At 51.0% G+C, this 18,275-nt stretch overlaps 2 protein-coding genes across 2 annotated transcripts in view; both read right to left on the bottom strand.

Annotated features, from left to right (window-relative positions):
* Positions 1-7,535, bottom strand: part of SLC22A1 (solute carrier family 22 (organic cation transporter), member 1) — a 51,561-nt gene extending 44,026 nt beyond the window's left edge. Inside the window, exon 1 of the mRNA XM_006882820.1 lies at positions 7,125-7,535. Coding sequence (XP_006882882.1) covers positions 7,125-7,535 — 411 coding nt within the window. The remainder of the gene's footprint in view (positions 1-7,124) is intronic.
* Positions 7,536-14,211: 6,676 nt separating this feature from the next.
* Positions 14,212-18,275, bottom strand: part of IGF2R (insulin-like growth factor 2 receptor) — a 105,513-nt gene continuing 101,449 nt past the window's right edge. The window contains exons 46-49 of the mRNA XM_006882819.1: positions 17,800-17,986; positions 16,338-16,490; positions 16,138-16,207; positions 14,212-14,643 (exon numbers count right to left, since the gene is read on the bottom strand). Coding sequence (XP_006882881.1) covers positions 14,212-14,643; positions 16,138-16,207; positions 16,338-16,490; positions 17,800-17,986 — 842 coding nt within the window. The remainder of the gene's footprint in view (positions 14,644-16,137; positions 16,208-16,337; positions 16,491-17,799; positions 17,987-18,275) is intronic.

Raw genomic sequence — 18,275 nt, 5'->3', positions numbered from 1 at the left:
AACAACATTATTTCGAAGGACTTAGGTACCATCTGAGCATCAAGCTCCATGAAGCTGAGGCCAGAACTATATGATATGTGGTTCCTACTGCTGACCACTCTGAAAGGATCATGCTAAAAGGTTTACTCCTTACTGCAGATTAACTCACCCTTATGGGGTCCTTTCAGTCTAAGAAGCAGTAACTCCAGAGAGGCACAGTATTTAGAACAATCAACCATACACGATCAAAAGGTCAGCTTTTTAAATAGAGTTTAGAAAGCAGGAAGGTAGAGGAGAGAAGGATAAATGGAAACAGGAATCACAGGGAGGAAGTGGGAAGAATGCTACTATGATGTGAGGGCTTTAATGATGTAATCAATGTAATAAAACAAAATTAGTGTGAATGTCGAATGGAAACAAATATACTTTGTAAATTTGTATATGAATCACAGTAAAATGTTGGGTTTTAAAAATAAAAAGAACCATCACTTTGTAGATTTTTGTATGCTGTAATTTCTGCTTCAGGAGATTGCTGGTTCTCAAAACAACCAACCTAGTGCGGTAGGAATTCTACTCTTTGGTGAGCCAGAGAGGATACTACAGCTTGAAGAGGAAGCAGGTCTGCTTTAGGAGAAGTGCAGCCAAGCTGCTCCTTAGACGAGATGATAGCTCTGTTCACAGACTTTGGGCATGTCGTCAGGGGGTTCGGTCCCTGGAGAAAGACATCTCTAGATGGATGTCCAGAGGGTCAGTGGAAAATCAGTGCAGGTAGTCAGAGAGCAACCTAGCACCTCCCTGCCTTCTTTCAGTGGATGGATTTGTTCCGTTTTGGTGGCCATTCTGATTTTCCCTGAAGGTCTTTGTGAATTTTCCTCCCAGGACCTGGCATTTAACTGTTTATATGCTGCTTCTTTAGGAGTTTTAAATCACTTCAGTATCCTCATAGGTGTTTTTAGTGAGCTGAGGAATGGCATTGCCTTAGTTATGTACTGCTAAGACAAAACTCACCTTTGGGTGACCTTAACTAACGGATATGTACTCCTTCACAATAAACTTCAGAGCAGCAGCTCTGGGCCCAGGCTCTCTCTTCCTACCACCTCCGGGGGACGTCCTTGCCGTCCTTCAACATCTGCCCAAGCCTGCCATTCCCTGGAGACCTCCAGCCATCTTTCCATCACTCTTGTCCTGGATCGATGGAGTTCTCGGTACAGGGACACAAGTGCAAAGGAAGAGTTCCCTCCGTGCTTCCCAGGCTGTAGAGTTGTTCAGAGATGTCGCTGGGTTGTCGACAACTCACAGAGATCCTGTACCATCCTCATCGTCCTAGACATACTTGAGCCCATTGTGACAGTCCCTGGGTCAACCCATCTAGTTGGGGGTCTTCCTTTCTTTCCCTGACCCTCCACCTTTCCAAGCATGATGTCTTTTTTCCAAAGTATGTATTGTTGTTGCGTACTGTTGAGTCTGAACTGACAGATAGCTGACCCTCCTGGGGTTTTCAGAGGCAGTAAATCACATGGAAGGAGCCCATCTTTCTTCCTCATACCGACTGGTGGATTCAACCCACATATCTTTGTGTTGACAATGAAATTCTTTGCAAATAATTCACCAGAGCTCCCTAAATCTTTGCTTGCTTAATCTCATTCATATCTCAAAAGAGGTGGATCCAAGATACAACTTAACTTTATAGCATGTATTCTGCCTGAGTAATACAATCGCCCTTGAGTGCGTCAGAGATACTGAGGATGGCCCAGGACAGGATAGGCTTTAGATCTCTTGTTCATAGGGTCTCTAGGAATCGTACTTGACTTGGCAGCATCTAACCACCACCCTGCTTCATTAGCACCTGATTGTTGTTTGGTGCCATCACGTTATTTCCAACTCATAACAGCCCCATGCAGAAGAGAAAGAAATCCTACACGATCTGGTGCCGTCCTCATAGTCTCCACTGTGTGTAAGGCCATCGTTGTGGTCACTGTGTCAGTTCTACTCATTGAGGATCCTCGTCTCCTTCAACAACCCTCCACGTTTCCATATATGACTCCCTTCTCCAAGGGCTGACCCCTCCTGATAACATGCTCCAGGTATCTGAGAGGAAGCCCCATCATTCTCTCCTCTAAGGAGCACTCTCTATGAACGGGGAGAAATGACAAAAGTTAAACAAGTTTCAGGTCTTTCATTCATAGGGTCGCTATGAGTCGTCTATGACTCGACTCCACTTAACAATAACAACAACTTAGAGCTCAATTGGCCTAGTGGACAGAAAGTGATGCAAACAAGCCAAAGGTGGGTGATTTTAATCTGTGGTTCTCAGGCCTGGTTTTAATTGTGTTTGGTCAAACATTCTTCTAGGTGGTACAGCACTGGTCTGTCCATTTGCTGTACAGAGGTAACTTTTGGTTGCTGTGATGCTGAACACTGTGACACTGATGTGTCGAATGTGATAACAGTTACCCATGGTGGACACTGCTTGGTGGAGTTTCCTGATTAAAACAAGATTGGAAGCAGGAGTGGCATCCACTTCCGAAATAATGCGCCTCCAGAAACTATAAACTTGGAGAAATGATGAAAGTTATACAATTGTTCAGGTCTTCTGTTCATAGGGTTGCTATGAGTCCTCTATGGCTCGACGGCACTTAACAACAACAAGAAGGAGCACCCTCACTGCACTTCTTCCACGCCATCATAAAGGCTTTCACTGAGAACATGTAAGAGAGTGACATCAGGTCACAAAATGTGAGAAAAGGATCATGGCCTCATCAAATCGGTCCACATTTTGGGGCATATGATTCAATCAATAACAATCACCCATTAGAACTTAAACTGGAAACCTGGCCAGCATCAGTTCCTCCACCTCTCCATTCCCTTCTCAACCTCCAAATAGGGCATGGTTTCTTGAATTCCAAAGAGCAATTGCTCAATTTTCTTCCCATGTAGCTCTCTTCTTTCCTACTCTTGGAAAATGTCTTACAAGAAAAGTCACATCCTTACTGCCTCACCACTCAGGTGGCAGGGAAGCTTGTTATGTTCCTCCTCAAATGGACCCCACCCTCCTAAACCCTAGGTGGCTGTTGTTGTTAATTGATTTTGAGTCAAGCACGGCTCATAGCGACTCTATGAACAAAAGACCTGATGCCTTCCTATAAGTTTCTCCACATTCATAGGATTTTCATATAGGCATGTGGTTTAGGAATTGGATACCACTCCTGCTTCCAAACCTATCCTACAAATGAGAGCTCCACCAAATACTGTCCACATTGGTAAACCATTATGGTATTTGAAACCCTAATGGCACAAGGTTCAGCATCACAGCAAACCCAGATTACTTAAGTACAGCAAGTTGACTAACAGTGATGTACAAAGTGGAAGAATTGTCCTCCAAAATATAGCAATACTAGTTTCACTTAGCAGTGGTTAAATGTCGTCAAGTCGAATACATAGTGACCCTATGAACAAAAGACCTGAACTCTGTTCTATAATTAATATCATTTAAGCAAGTCCATGGTCTTTGCAATCACTTGTTATATGTCAGAGAGTTGGACAATGACTAGGGAGGATAGAAGAAGAATTGTTCCTTTGAGCTGTGGTGCTGGAGCAGACTATGAGTGTACCATGGACTACCAAGAGAACAAACAGATTCATCCTGGAGAGGGTTAAACCGGGCGGCTCCTTGGAGGCAAGGATTCTGAGGCTCCTTCTAACATACTTTGGACATGTTGTAAGAAGGGACAGGTCCTTGGAGAGGGACATCATGCTTGGGAGGGTGGAGAGACAGTGCAGGAGGGGAAGGCCCTCTATGAGGTAGATTGATTCAGTGACTGGAGTAATGGGGGTGGGTGTGTCAGAGGCAGTGCAATTGGCACAGGACAGAGCAGAGTTTAGGGCTGTTGTATATAGGGTCGCTATGAGTCGCAAACAACTCGACGGCACATAACAACAACAAGCGAGTTTTCTAATGAATTGGCTTCTCTTCCTCCCGTAAGCAAGTTCCAACGTCCAAGGCAATGTCAAGTTAAAAATTATTTCTGGAGTGAATAATTAAAAGTTCATTCTCTAAGGATAATCTTCAGTTCAGAATGAAGTGTGAAGGTGGGGGTGGCTTTAAAGAAACACAGGGAGAACTGACATGGAAGTGAATCCCTGCCAGGGAGCCAACTCTTATTGCCCTCCGTCACAGGGCACATGCTTGTGGGGGCCTTGGAAGATCTCTGAATGGATCCCCAGGGTTTTCTCTGCCCCACTGCTGTTCCCCATTATTATCAAAGCATCTTGATTGCACATTTGAACAGTTTCTGACTGCAAAAGGTAGAAATCATCCATTTCCTCCTCTTTGGCTCTACTTGTTGGTTCATATATTTGAATGATGGTGGTATTCAGTGGACTTCCTTGTATGTGTATGGATATTATCCTGTCGCTCACCACATTATATTTCAGGATGGATCTAGAAATGATTTTTCAATTATGAAACCAACCCCATTTTTTTCTCACCTTTCCATCCCCGGCATAGAAAAACATATGATCATCTGATTCAAAATGTCCCATGCCAAGCCATCTCATTTCGCCAATACCTAGTATGTCAATATTTATGCGTTCCATTTCTTTCTTAACAATGTCCAATTTTTCCTATATTCATGCTTCTCACATTCCACTTTCCAGTCACTAGTGTCTGCTGACAGCTGCTCCTTCTTCTCTGTTGTTCTGCTAGGAGAACAAACAGGTTTGTCCTGGAGAGGGTGAAGGCGGAATGCTCCTTGGAGTCAAGGATTCTGAGGCTTCATCTGACATACTTTGGGCATGTTGCAAGGAGGGACTGGTCCTTGGAGAGGAACATCATGTTTGGCAGAGTGGAGGGGCGGCGCAGGAGAGGAAGACCCTCGATGAGATGGATCGATTCTGTGACTGGAGCGGTGGGAATGAGTGTGTTTAGGGCTCTTGTACGTAGATAGGGTTGCTATGAATCGCAAATGACTCGATGGCACATAACAACAACAATAACAACTGCTGTCCCCGGAGTACACTGGTTCCTTTTCAGACTCAGGATGCCTGTACAGTAAGTTTCCTGAAACCACCTCTACCTCTCTCTCTCTGTAACTGACCCTCAGGGCTTTCTTTCTCTAGGCTCCAAAGCTCTAGGCCTTGGGATCAACTTAAACCTGTTCTTCAATTCCCTCGAATCCCCAGCCACAAATCCCCAAAGGTCTGCAAGCCTCCTGTCCTCCTGCTCCTGTTCTCCCCTCCATCTCTACCACCCCCGTGGTGGTCAGGACCTCATCACAGACCCGCCCCTCCTCAAATGGCCCCTCCCTCTTGCTTGCTGACTGTTAGGGATTGAAACGCCTTCCAAAAAAAAAAAAATGTGTGTTTTGTAAAATATGATGCCGTTGTGGTGCAAATCCTAGCCCCATGCTTGGTAAAGGAGAGTCTATTAGTGAAAAGGATGAAGCCTCTCAAGGGAACGGACTGGTACAATGGCTGGACCAGTGGGCACAAGGTAGACATGACCGTGAGGCTGCTTCAGGAGCGGACAGTGTTTTATGCTATTGAGACAGCGAGCACCTGAAGATGGAAGAGCCTGTGGCCCCTTTCATGGTCACTGTGAGCCAGCTCCCACTCCGTGGCGCCTACAAGCAGCCATGTAACAGTGTTACCGTCTACATGCTACTGCTACGTGCCAGGGTTACAGGCCAAGTCGGGAATGGGCTTCCCTTTGTTACATTAACAAGAACGTTCTAGCGGAGTCTTAAATCAATCTCTTTTGTGATATAAAAGCAAGCAAAATAAAGCAGAGATGTAGAGAGGTAGCTACAGGACACCTTCCAGGAACCAAGAAACAAGCGGAAATGAGACAAGGACCTTCCCTTAAAGCAACACAGAGGAAGTCTCCTCCCAAAGCCAGTGTTCTAGATTAGGACTTCTAACCTCCTCAACATCAAAGAATCATGCTCTACTTAAAGCATCAATTTGTGGTCTTTCTATCATGGAAGAACTAGGGATAGTAGTATACTATAACCAGCATCAGTTTATTCACTCAGATCCCCAAGCCAGGACCCTCCTCCTCCTCCTCAACATGCACCAACATCCCTTGAGTGACAAGAGAGCAGGGAGATAGAAAGGGAAGTCATTCAGAGACCTGGGAGCTTGCCAGGGGCAGGCATTGGGGAGCAATGGAGAGCGTCCCGCTGTGCCTCATTTCCATAATGGATAATGGGTGTTCTCGCTGGAACCACACTCTGGGGAGTCTCTAACAGCTGCTGGCCAGTGACATTGCCAGCTTTGGTTAGGTGCTGCTGAGTCACTTCTAACTCGTACCAACCCCGTGCGCGACAGAAGGGAACACGGCAAACCACCCTCACGACAGGTGCTGGGTTTGAGACCACTGTTGCAGCCAAGTCCATGTCACTGGAATTGTGCCTCTATTTTGCTGACTCTTTCTACGCTACCAGCTTGCTTGTCCTCCTCCAGGGACAGCCCCTCCTGACAGGGTGTCCAAAGTATGTGCGATGAAGTCTCACCATGCTGGCCTCAGGGGCTGCTGCTGGTCAGGCAAAGGCGCCAATTGTTGGTACCACTTGGGATGTTTGTATCTCCTCTAAATCCCCAGGCCCTACCACTGCCTGGTTCCTTCAGCTGCACAGCAAGCCCTCCACCCCGTTTCCCAGGCTGTCAGTCTTTCTGAGATGAGACTGGTCAACATCCTTCTCCCTTGGAGCGTTGGTGGATCCAAACCTTGGACCTTCTGGTGAGCAGAGGGCCACTCTGTGCCATCAGAGCTCCTTCTCTGTCACCACAGCCACCACCTAGACACGGCACGTCCATTATGCTTGAGCAGAGGGTGGGTCACCAGCCATGCTGCTGATGGGGCAGCGGGGTTCACAGTGAACCCTGGGGGCTCTTTCCTGACGCCGGTGTGTGTTTTCTCGCCCCTGTCTTGCTGGTGGAGGCCCGCTGTGGGTGGTGTCTTTTTGGACAGGGCGTTGCGGCCACTTGGCTAGAGAATGATGTCGCTTTTTTTTTCCCGTGCACGGACTCAGCAGGGCCTGTTGACCCCTGTCTCGGTGTGGTGCTGGGGGTCCTTTTGGCTTTCTTTTGCTTTGCTTTGTGCTCTGGTGTCCCCTCTCTGTCCTGGTTGTGCCTGCCTGTCTCACCTCGGTGACGATGGAGGAGCCGGGTGTGTCGTACACCCAGCCATGCTCACACGGGCCCAGTGGCAGGTGGCTCCTGTTGGCGGCCAGGTCGGCCAGTGGGTCCACGCAGCCCAGGGCGCTCTGGTTCCAGTCCACCTGGAACATGCGGCACTGGCGGGTGAAGGCGTCGCCCTCGGCCCCCAGCCCGGGCAGCGTGTAGTTCAGCTCCTGGTCGCGGGTCCAGCCACACCGCCTGCTGAGCTCGGCCACCCCGGGGCTCCGGCAGTGGTGGTCGGGGGTGAAGCCCAGGAAGACGATGCCCACGTAGATGGGGGCGAAGGAGGCTGAGAGCAGGCACAGGGTCAGAAAGGCCTGCTTCTGGAACCAGCCGAAGTCCCCGACCTGCTCTAAGACGTCGTCCACGGTGGGCATGGTGACGGCAGGGCGGCATCCCTCGAGCAGCCCCTCCTGTGGCCAGGCCTGGTGAGTCCCAAGCGGCTGGGTGTTGGTGTGTTGTGGGGTTTTTTTTTTTTTTTTGTTTTTTGTTTTTTTTTTTTTTTTTATACAGTGGTTTGAAATCAGGTTGCTGTGCAAGCATGATGTTTCTGGAAGGTAACCAGCTGGGAGTGAGTGAACTTTTACCGGCGTCTGGAGCCAGGGTCAGGGTCAGGGCAGAGCAGGACGGGAACTGCTGATTTGCTTACTTAACTGGGGAAAAGGTTGACCAGGCCAGCTCAAGTCACATCAAAGAGAGCACATGGTACTGGACACCCCCTCAGCTCTGTAAGGAACCCCGAAAAGTTTCTCCATGAAAATACTTCCCTCATCCTCTGCTGTCCTTGTCACGTTGTGAGCTGCCATCAAGTCAAGCCCTCTCTGTCCTGTACCGTCCTTACGGCCATGGGTGCTGGAGCGGCCACGCTGTAGTCCGGGTCCCCTTCAGGCCAGGCACGCACTCACCTTCCAGTTCTGTACTAGACAACACGCTGTCCTGGTTCACAGGGCTTTCAAATAACACAGTGCGTGTCTGTGGAGTTGCAACGCACTCCCAGCACAGCTCCTTACCCACTACAGTCCTGGAGCTCAGGGGGTTTTCACTCGCTCATTTCCAATGCATTGCCAGGCTTGTCTTCCTAGTCTTAGTGGAGGCTACACTGGGGCTTGTCCACCACGGGTGACCCTGCTGGGGTTTGCCACACGAGTAGCATAGCTGCCAGCATCACACTGACACACCAGCCACCACAGTGGGACACAGGGATAGGGTTGTGGTGGGACTCCAGGTGCTGGGTGAGTCCCAGATGAAGAGGTGAGCTTTGCCATCCTCAGCACATCTCCAGAGCCCCACAGAAGCCCGGGGGCTGAGCCATAGCCTTCTGCAGGCCCAACATCTTGTTGTCTGTCTCTGAGGGACTTAAAGCTAGAGATTCCTGGGGAAGGGATGCACCAGGAGACACCACCTCCCCACCCCCGCCAGGAAACATGAGTAATAGATTTATACACAGGAGCCAAGCGGGCACCAGCTCCTTTCACAGACAGAACTAAGATTCAGGGATTCATGAGCTTCCCCACCAGGCCCTGTGAGTAAGGGCCAGGTGGACCCCAACACTAGTCCGCTTCCCTATTATCACCTGGGCTCAGGGGGAAGGACCCCAGCTTTGGGGTGACACATGTCCTCCACGCACCCCCGTGCTGGCTCCTTGGTGGGTCCTATCTCTGTGTCCACCCGCCCCGGGGGCAGCAGAGACTTGGGAAGGAAAATGGCTTTCGCTCGTTACCCTGAGACAGAGCAGGAAGCTCCCTCTGCCCTAGAGGAAAACCACTTGGGTTCTGGGTTTGGAACATCTAACTGCCCAGGGACCCTCTTCACTGCTGGCCCTTCGCTCCCTCAGCAAACCCGTGTGACACATACACATGGACCATTCTCTGACCACGGTGGGAAGACAGCTGAGTGTCCTTGGGTTTCAGACCGTGCCCTGAACATCCCATGGCCTGCCGTGATGCGTGATGACCGGCTGTAACAAGCCACAACATGCCATAGGGTGCCACATGTCTCAAGATGGGCCATACATGTCACAAGGTGCCACGAGGCACTTTAGCATGTTGGGGGGCGGCCCCATAGCAATGAACATACTGAGTGGCTTCAAACAATGCAATCTGCCCTCTCCAGTTCTGGAGACCAGAAGTCAGAGGCATCAAGGTGTCAACAAGGCACATAGCCTCTGAAGTGTCTAGAACGGCCCTGGCCTCTTGCAGCTGCCCCCGTCTTCACACAGCCATCCTCTCTCTTCGTCTGCCATCCCTCTTCTCTTCTTATAGTGACACCAGTCAGATGGGCTTACGAGCCACCCTGCGTGACCTGTGTGACCTCATGGGGATGGAGAACTTCTCCTGAGACCCTATCTCCAGACAAACAGGTTCTGAGGTTAGGAATCGAACATCTCTTTAGGAAACGCAGTTCAGCCCATGGCAGATGTGTGGAGGGACTGTCCCCAGCACTATCACAGAAGCATGTACCAGGACAGGGAGTCCCTACAGCTGGCTGTCAGCCTGCCATGAGCCCCTGGGAATAAGCCGGAGACAGGCTAGAAGCAGCAGGAGAGGCAGAGGAACAGAATGTCGGATGTCTCCTCCATCCCCTCGAGGGTGGGTGGGACTTGTTTCCAACCAAGGGGATCGAGCAAGTGAGACACAGGACTGTCAGGTCCACTTCGTAGGACTACCTCCTTCCTGGCTCCAGGGAAGCAAATGACCTGATGGGGAGACCTCGTGCTGGCCAGGAGGAGTCCCACTCTGTTCATAGCTGGTGCTCTGAGGGGCTTCCTCAGACAAGCCTCAGGTGAGACCACAGCCGGCAACTCCCGATGGCGGAGACAGAGGCTCCATGGTCTGGTGGTTCTGCAAGTGCAGTAGTGAACACAGGGCTGTGAGAGGTGCAGAGTCCAGACAGACTCTGCTGCCCTTTCTACACCATCAGGACTGGGTGGTGTGTTCCATGCTGCCCCAGGGCCCATGTCACTCCCTGGGGACACTGGGAACCAGGTGGATGTGGAGCCCAGGGTGTTGGTGAAGGTCAGGACTGAGGCTGGGCCTTGTACTATATACTGCCCTAGGACCTACGCCCACTCCATGTAGACATCTGGGAGCCAGGCAGGTGTGGAGAACAGGAGGGCAGGCCTCTCTGCCCTGCTCTCTAGCCTCCCCCTCTGCCGCGTGGCTCTGGGATCCTTGGCTTGCAGACAGACCAGGTGGCCCAGGAGCCAAGGAAGCGCTGACCTGGTGCACAGTGGTGAAAGAGCTCAGCTGCCAGCCACAGGTGCTCCATGGGAGGACGTGGCAGTGCATTTACACAAAGTCGAGAAACACAATGGGCAGTCGTACTTTGTCCCACAGGGTTGCGCTGAATCAGAATTCACTCTATCGTAGTGTTGTTGGTTTGTTTGTTCTTTTTTTTTTGTGGATGTCATGGTTGTGTGTCAACTTGGCTGTTAGGATTCTCTAACTTGGTAGTTATGATGTAGTTATTCCTTAAAGAGATTAGAAATAATCTCTTGATGAGATTTGATGTGACTTCTACAGTGAGATCGGCCACAAGCAGGGCGTTTCCTTGGAGTGGTGGCCCACATCAGATATACGTAGACACATCTGGCAAAGCTCTCTTGCTCTTTGCTCCATCAGGATCCTGCATCCAGTTTCTGGGTCTTGGGACTTAAGCCAGCAGCCTGACATGTTGTCTGCCAATCTTAGATTCATCAGCTTCAGAAGCCAGTAGTCTGCTGATCTTGGGTTCAGCAATCCTTGCAGCTTCAGGAGTCAGGAGAAGCCTCTTGCCTGACATCTGATCCGGGAACTTGAGAATTGTCAAACTGAACAAGCCTATAATTGTTTCCTTGAGAGAAATTTCTCTATATACATGAAAGCTTCATTGGTTTTGCTTCTCTGGAGAACCCAGACTGACACACTCTGTCAGGGACACTGGGGCTGATGTCTTGAGGCTGCAGAGTGGAAGTCCCCCTCCCACATCTTCCCCTCAGGGTCTTGGGTTGTGTGCTCCCTGGGAAGAAGGCAGTTAGTGCACTCTAAAGCAAATCCTTTACACAGTCAAGGTTCTGACCTTGACTTTCAGCCTCTGTGGGCTAGAGAACAGCCAGGGGCCAAGGTGCTGGTTAGAGACAAGTGTGGCGATGTGTGAAGGTCCTGACTTCAGACATCTTTGCAGAGGCCAGAGGTCTCCTTATCCCCTCCAGCCCTGCCCCCTCTGCCAAGTTTGGCAGCCCACCACACTCAGTCTCTTCAGGGAGGGGGCACAGAGGGAAAGCAGCATGCATCTCTGAGGAGCTACCCTCCAGTCCTTGGGCACCCAGGTCCCCCCTTTTTTCTGGAATGAAGGGGCAGGTCCACCCACCCCCAGTCCCATGTGATTCCCTCCTATCTCCCAGTCCCAGAGTCCAGCCAAGATGACCAGGGAGGCGAGGGTGACCAGGGAGGCCAGAGTGACCAGAGAGGCCAGGGTGGCCAGAGTAACCAGAGAGGCCAGGGTGACCAGGGTGGCCAGGATGACCAGGGAGGCCAGGGTGGCCAGGGAGGCCAGGGTGACCAGGGAGGCCAGGGAGGCCAGGGTGACCAGGGAGGCCAGAGTAACCAGGGAGGCCAGGGTGGCCAGGGAGGCCAAGGGTGACCAGGGAGGCCAGGGGCTCCGAGGCCAGCAAAGCTGGAGAAGGGGATATGGTCACGCTGTGCGGCAGCAGCAGAGGAGCTGCAAAGGAACTGAATCAAGATCAAGGTTTTATTGTACCAAAAAAATCACTCCTCTGGAGACACCTGGATTCTTCATGGTGAGCGTCCCAGGTTTTCCTAGAACATGCATGTGACAGTGGTGAGGACTTACCCTGTCACCTGTGGTGAGACGGGGCCCAAATTACAAATAACACTCAGTCAGCTATTCCAAGCAGTGTGCACGTCCTCTCAACTCTGACTATAGACAATTAGCAGTTAAAGTGAGCGTCGGGCATCAATAGCTTCCCTGAGCGAGTGGCTGGCAAGACCACCACGTTGCCCAGGGATGCCAGCTGGCCTTTGTCAGTGCTCTTTACAAAGAGGGTTCCCTGTGGGCATGGGGCAGGGCCAGGGACCAGCTCGGGCAAGAGAGCCCCTCAGTATAACGCCAGGGGTCAAGGTCTTTGCCGAGGCCCCGTGATGCTAATGGTTCAGAAGCAGTCATGAGAAATCTGGGGGGCAAAGGGCAACTCCAACTGGATAATTTAAAAATAACCCCAAAACCCTGTTGCTACTGAAGTGACATCAATTCGTGGCGACCCTGAGAGAGAGAGAACCAGAGAGGTTCCATGATCGGAAATCTCTGCAGGGACAGACTCCTACAGTGACTGGCGGGTTGGAACCGCCAACCTTTTGTTTGGTTAGCCGCTCAACTGTCTTTAGCCACCAACCTCCAGGGTTTTGATCTCTATACTACAGTGGAATGGACCGCAAGAAGACTCAACACAGAAACTAGTGTGCTGCTTAATCAAAGGCCACTGAGGTAACCAAAGTTAACACCCAAATTAAAAACTCATTTGTGTTACTGAAAACAGAAATACAGCCTGGAAGGCAGGCGGGCAGGCCAAAGAACTACTTTTCACCACTCAGAGATGGGAAGAGGGGAGGGGGAGAAAAATCACACTCAATTAATAATTTATCTTTTATTGAAATTGTTGAATAACTTTTTATATTACAGTAAATTTGATTGAAATAAAAATGAGGAAAGAAATCAAAAAGTTTAAAAATACACTCGTGTTGAAATCATGTGAGCCGGCCACTCCGGTGCAGACGAGGCACCCCGGAGAGGCAGGCCGCGGCTAAGTATATGAATACCATGAGTCTATATACATGTCTATAATGCAAGATACATTCCAGAAAGTCTTCCACTAAATAGCAATAAAAGAGCCACCAGGGGCGAGGACACTGCAGTGCCCCTCCGGCCTGGCCACAGCCGGGGTCCCACCCTGAACCTCCCTCCGAGCTACATATAGGGGCCCGTGGGGGCCAGCTGTGGGCCCATTTCCTCATGCAACCTCCCTACGCCACAGACTGTGCATATTAAGGCTTCGATAGGTCGAATGGCTGATCAACACTTTTGTCTTAAAAAAAAAAGAAAAGAAAAGAAAAATAAACGTAAAGCACAGTAAAGGTGGTATTGTGAGGACCTGAAGAGATGGGAGCGAACTCCCCCATCTGCAAAGAGCGGTATTTTTGGGACATCTCAACCCCACTCCTGCGCGCCTACAGCCGTCTCTGGGTGGGTGGGTCGTCGTGTGAATACTGACAAAAGGTGCCTTGTTCACCTAAGATTGAGGATGTCATGCAAAAAGCGGCAGCGGTTAACTGACTAAAGGCATCAAACGGGCGAGCCTCCTCCGCCCGGGCCCACGGGCTCTGCACACGCGTGTGCGCTGTGCCGTGTGTTCCCTTCCGAACAGAAAGCAGAAAAGAGAAGTTAGCGGGTGGAGTATCCTAACCTGGGGCAAACTCACTGACCAGTTCCACAGACTCTGCCTTCACCTCCCTTGCCATGCTAACAGTTTTTCCCTTCTTCTAATGGGTGAGCCAGTAGGGGACTCCCCCTGGCTCGCAGGACGGTAGCTGCTTTCGCTGCTTACCGCCTGGCTTGGTTGGTATGTTTTCAATTCTTTTGATTCTTTTTTCTTAACCTGAGTAATTGTCAAAGTCAATAAATAGGGGAGAGAATGAAAATGCTGGAGAATGGTCAAACGCCCGACAGGGACTAAAGCAGCAAAGGGTTCCTGGCAGAGGCGGCCCTCTGCGCCGAGACGCACCGATGGCGGCTGCGCCTTCGACGGCCACTGGGGACAGAACCCTGGGACAAAGCCCTCACCCGGTGGCCAATTCTGGGCAAAGCTGTGTTCCCACTGACCGGGAGCACCCCTGTGGGCAGCGCCGGGCCTCCTGACCCTCTCCCCCATCACAAAATCTTTTCCCTTTTGAAAACTGTTTCTGTTAAAGGCAAATGATAGAAGCGTCATGGCGGTCGAGTCTTATTTGGTTGGAGGTGCTTTGCTGTGCTACTGATGCGTCTTCTGTGTAGGCACCAGGGTTAGACGCGAAGGAGGTCTTCATCACTGTCATCATGGAAGGACACCGGGCGCCCAGAGCTCCCCAGCTTCTGGGGAGCCCCCCTGCCCCGCCCCTTCCAGGCCTTGTCGCCGATGATAAGGCCCATCATGTCGTCTTCCTGCTCCCGGACCACCTTCCTGGGGGGGCTCCGCTGCCTGCGTGCCCCGTCGGGGCCAGGCACCCTGGTGGTGTAGGGCTGTGGGTCGGGAACAGCCAGCATCTCGTCCTCGCTGTCCGGGTCGTCACTGCGCAGGGATGTCAGGGCCTCGGCGGTCACTGCAGTTGTGGTGACGGATGTCGCAGAGACATGGCCGTTCTCCTGGCTGTCCTTCGAGGGTCCAGCAGCTGGCAGCTGGACCTCCTCCATGAGCCACTCAGTTTCATTTTCCTCAGTCTCCTCCTCCTTATTGACCTGCGGGGTTAACCGCAGGCACTCATCACCCCTCTACCATCCCAGGATGAGTCCCCTGACAAGACAGACCCTCCCCTCCTCAGCCACGACACACCCCGCTCCCAGAGGGTCCAGAGATGAGCAGCAGACGTTCAGGTGACAGCAAAGCGTGTGCATCAACTAACCCAGCCCATAGCTTCGAAAACCTCCCGACTTTGTCGAGGACGAGGCCAGGTGCTTTTGCAGAATGGAATGACCTCCGTAATGCAATCAAATTCACTATAGTGTCACCACTTTCCAAAACGCCAACTTCTGCATACTCTTCCATAATGCAAACCAATGCCATCACTTTCCACAACACTATACTGAAGAGCTATAACTCGCCATCATTTTCCACAATGCAACCAAAAAATGTAATCACCTTCGATAATGCAATTCAACAGCACTTTCCACAGTGCAACCTAGTGCAATCTAGACACCTTCCATCATGCGATGTAATGTCACCATCGTCTGCAATACAATTTAAAGGACTGTGTGCTATCACTTTCCATTAAGCAATCTGATCCAAGGTCACTTCATCACCTATAACACAATGTGAAGTGATGTAATCACTTCCATAACATAATGTAACTACCTTCCATAGCACAATCTAATGCACTGCAATGTCATCACTTTCCTTAAGGTAACCTAATGCAATGCATCTAACACGATGTAATCACTTTCCATAATTCAACAGAATGCACTACAATATCATTACTTTCCAGAATGCAATGTAATACAATCAACCCCCTACCAATGCAAGTAAGGCACGCTAACAATATAATCCATTAAATGGGAAGTTCCTTAAAGTGTGGCCTCTCTTCAGACTATAAGTAGATGTTTCTCTCTCTTGATTCTACACTCTTCTCTTTGCCCTCTGTCCTACAGACCTTAGTCCTGTCAGCCCCCACTATGGGATATGCCAATCTCTTGAAATAAACACCTCTCCTAGAGTGTGCGTGTGTCTGGATCTGCTTGTCTGAGACCCCGAAGACAAATCAAAGCTGCTCAGGCTGGCAGGCAGGCAGGTGACAAGGCCACAATGCAGGATAAGAAGCAGCTCTCCCAGGCTCCCACCAGATTCAGGTACCTGGGTGGGGAGGGCATGGGAGGACATGGCAGGAAGTCATCGTGGCAATCTGCATCAAGACCTAAATACTATTATGTCCTTTGACTCAAATAATGCCTCTTTGCAATGTACCCTGAAGGAGATCATTAAATGCCAGATGTGCAGAGATGTCACACAGATTGTGGGGGGTTGGGGGTGGAGTGTTGTTAGCATAATAAAAGAAGTGGAGGCAGCCCTCCAAGGAAGTCAGCTGTAAGGAGGAAAACATACATGCACAAAGCATACTGGGGTTAGGAGGCGTAATGCTCTTCCTGCTGCACCACACCTGGTCTATGGGTATCATTACTGAGACAGCATCACAGGAGGGGGCTAGAGGCGAGAAGGAGGAGACCTCAGAAGAAAAATACCTTTGAGTATTTATAGGACACATTTGAACTTCTTCGGCAGCAGTTGGTGAGCTTATTCATCACTGCTTCCCTGTAAGAGAGGAAACCACGGTTACTCAAAGGGACACACGGCAGTGGACTGTGTGTGTCCCGATGCAGAGAGCCCTGGGCTCCCACCCCAGAACCCCTGGAGAGCACGCACCCAGCTGTGCCTTCCTCACCTCTGTTCCTTCTTGTAGAGCAGCAGAGTCAGCAGACAGCCGGTCAGGGCCACCAGCAGCAGGCTGAGGATGGTGCCCAAGGCCTGGCTCCGCCCTGACAGTCCCCGGTGCTCCATCTCATCTTCCGCGTCACTCTCACCATCCAAGTCCACCCTGGAAGAAGGCCGGGGAAGGCAGTGCCGGAGTCAGGACCAGTACAGGCCGCCACCACTGGCTAATGCCAACCATCTGATGGCTGGTTACCACTGGGTCGATTCTGAGTCCTGGTGGGCTCCACTGAGTTTTCGACGGCCGTGGCTTCCAGGGGCAGATGATCAGACCTGTCTTTCAACCGTTCAGCTATGAGCTGAACACGTGGCCACCTGTGCCACCAAGGGACTCCTCAAGTCAACGCTAAGAACTCTCACCTTCCGAGGGCAGAATACTGTGACCACTCAAAAGCACAAAGTGAAATTCAGGTGCATTTGCACGACCTCGCAGCCAAGAATCTTCACTCCCACAGCCTTGGGATGAAGCACACAGCTGTTCACATTTGGCTGGGCTGGTGCTCGTATGAAGTAGAAAGTTCTATCGACAATTTGTCCCCATTGTCTCCTGATTAGCAGACCCCTTTCCAGAAGGTGAAGGAAAAACTACCACCTAACAAGGGTTCATTCTCAGCTCGTGCTGGGACAAGGCTCAGAAGGAAACGCCTGAGTTCCAGATGGTGGCCCCAGCTGACGGGAAAGAGGACAAACCCATGGGGAAAGCCATTTGCAGCATATGGTTTGGGACAGGAGGTGCTAAAAAGGGTGGTAGAGAACCAAGAAGGTAATAGATGATGTTAGAAGGAGCCATGGCCAGAGGCTACACGAGGCCATGCTCTATCCTCATCACAAGAGCCTTCTCCTCATTCCCCAGGAAAGCTGGAGCCCTGGTGAGAGCCAAGTTCTGAAAAGCAAGTCTTCAGCCACTCAAACAGAGATGCTACTTCACTCGAATCAAGGTGGTTTCATCAGACAACCATCTGTACCATGCACAGACGGAAGACACACTGGGACAGAGAGACAAGGCTGGCAGGACGTGCGTGAAAGGAAGAGCTGGCTGCCCGCGTGGGTCCTGGAGAGCAACACTGTCGGAGAAGGGACCGCAGAGGACAGTGCTTTGGGAGAGTGGCACTGTCAGAGAGTAAACTGCAGAGGACAGTGCTTCTCCTGGGAGAGTGAGACTGTCAGAGAATGGACTGCAGAAGACAGTGCTTTGGGTGGGCGGCACTGTCGGAGAGAGGACAGTGCTTCTCCTGCGAGAGTGGTGTTGTCGGACCACAGCCTGTAGGAGGGGGACCGTCAGAGCTGGCTGCCCGGGGTTCAGTCGTTTCTGTGTATGTCTGACTAGTCCCACAAACAATGGACACGTGGTGCACGTCCACCCGAGAGGAAGACGCCCAGCACCACGCACATGGAGGCCCTGCAGCCGCACTCACCCGAGGGGACACACAGCAGAGGTGTACCACGAGAAGAGGTACTGGCAGTCAGCCGTCTCGTGGCTGAACTCAGGGATGCCCTCATCCACAGAGGGGTCGCAGTGGAAGAAGATGGTGGATGAGACGGACTTTGTCTTGTCTTTGCCACACTTCGAGGACGAGGAAAACACGACATCAAGGTCACCATCTGTAGGAAAAGGCAGGCAGATGATGGCGAAGGCTGAAGGTGACAAACCTAACGTTCCTGCACTGGGCCTGTGAGGAATGTTCGGGAGGTAAACGTCTGTGTATTTAAGGCACGCACTCGCATGCTCTCTCGCTCGTGCTCTCGCTCTCTCTCTCTCTCTCTCTCACACACACACACACACACACACTCTCTCTCACACACACTTTCTCTCTCTCTCTCTCACACACACACACACACATTCTCTCTCTCTCACACATACACACTCTCTCTCTCTCACACACACACACAC

Source organism: Elephantulus edwardii, unplaced genomic scaffold (assembly GCF_000299155.1).
Source record: "Elephantulus edwardii isolate Elephantulus edwardi_28Jun2011 unplaced genomic scaffold, EleEdw1.0 scaffold00024, whole genome shotgun sequence".
Classification (NCBI taxonomy): domain Eukaryota; kingdom Metazoa; phylum Chordata; class Mammalia; order Macroscelidea; family Macroscelididae; genus Elephantulus; species Elephantulus edwardii.
Note: the sequence above shows the minus strand (reverse complement) of the source record. Positions and strands in the feature narration are given on the sequence as shown.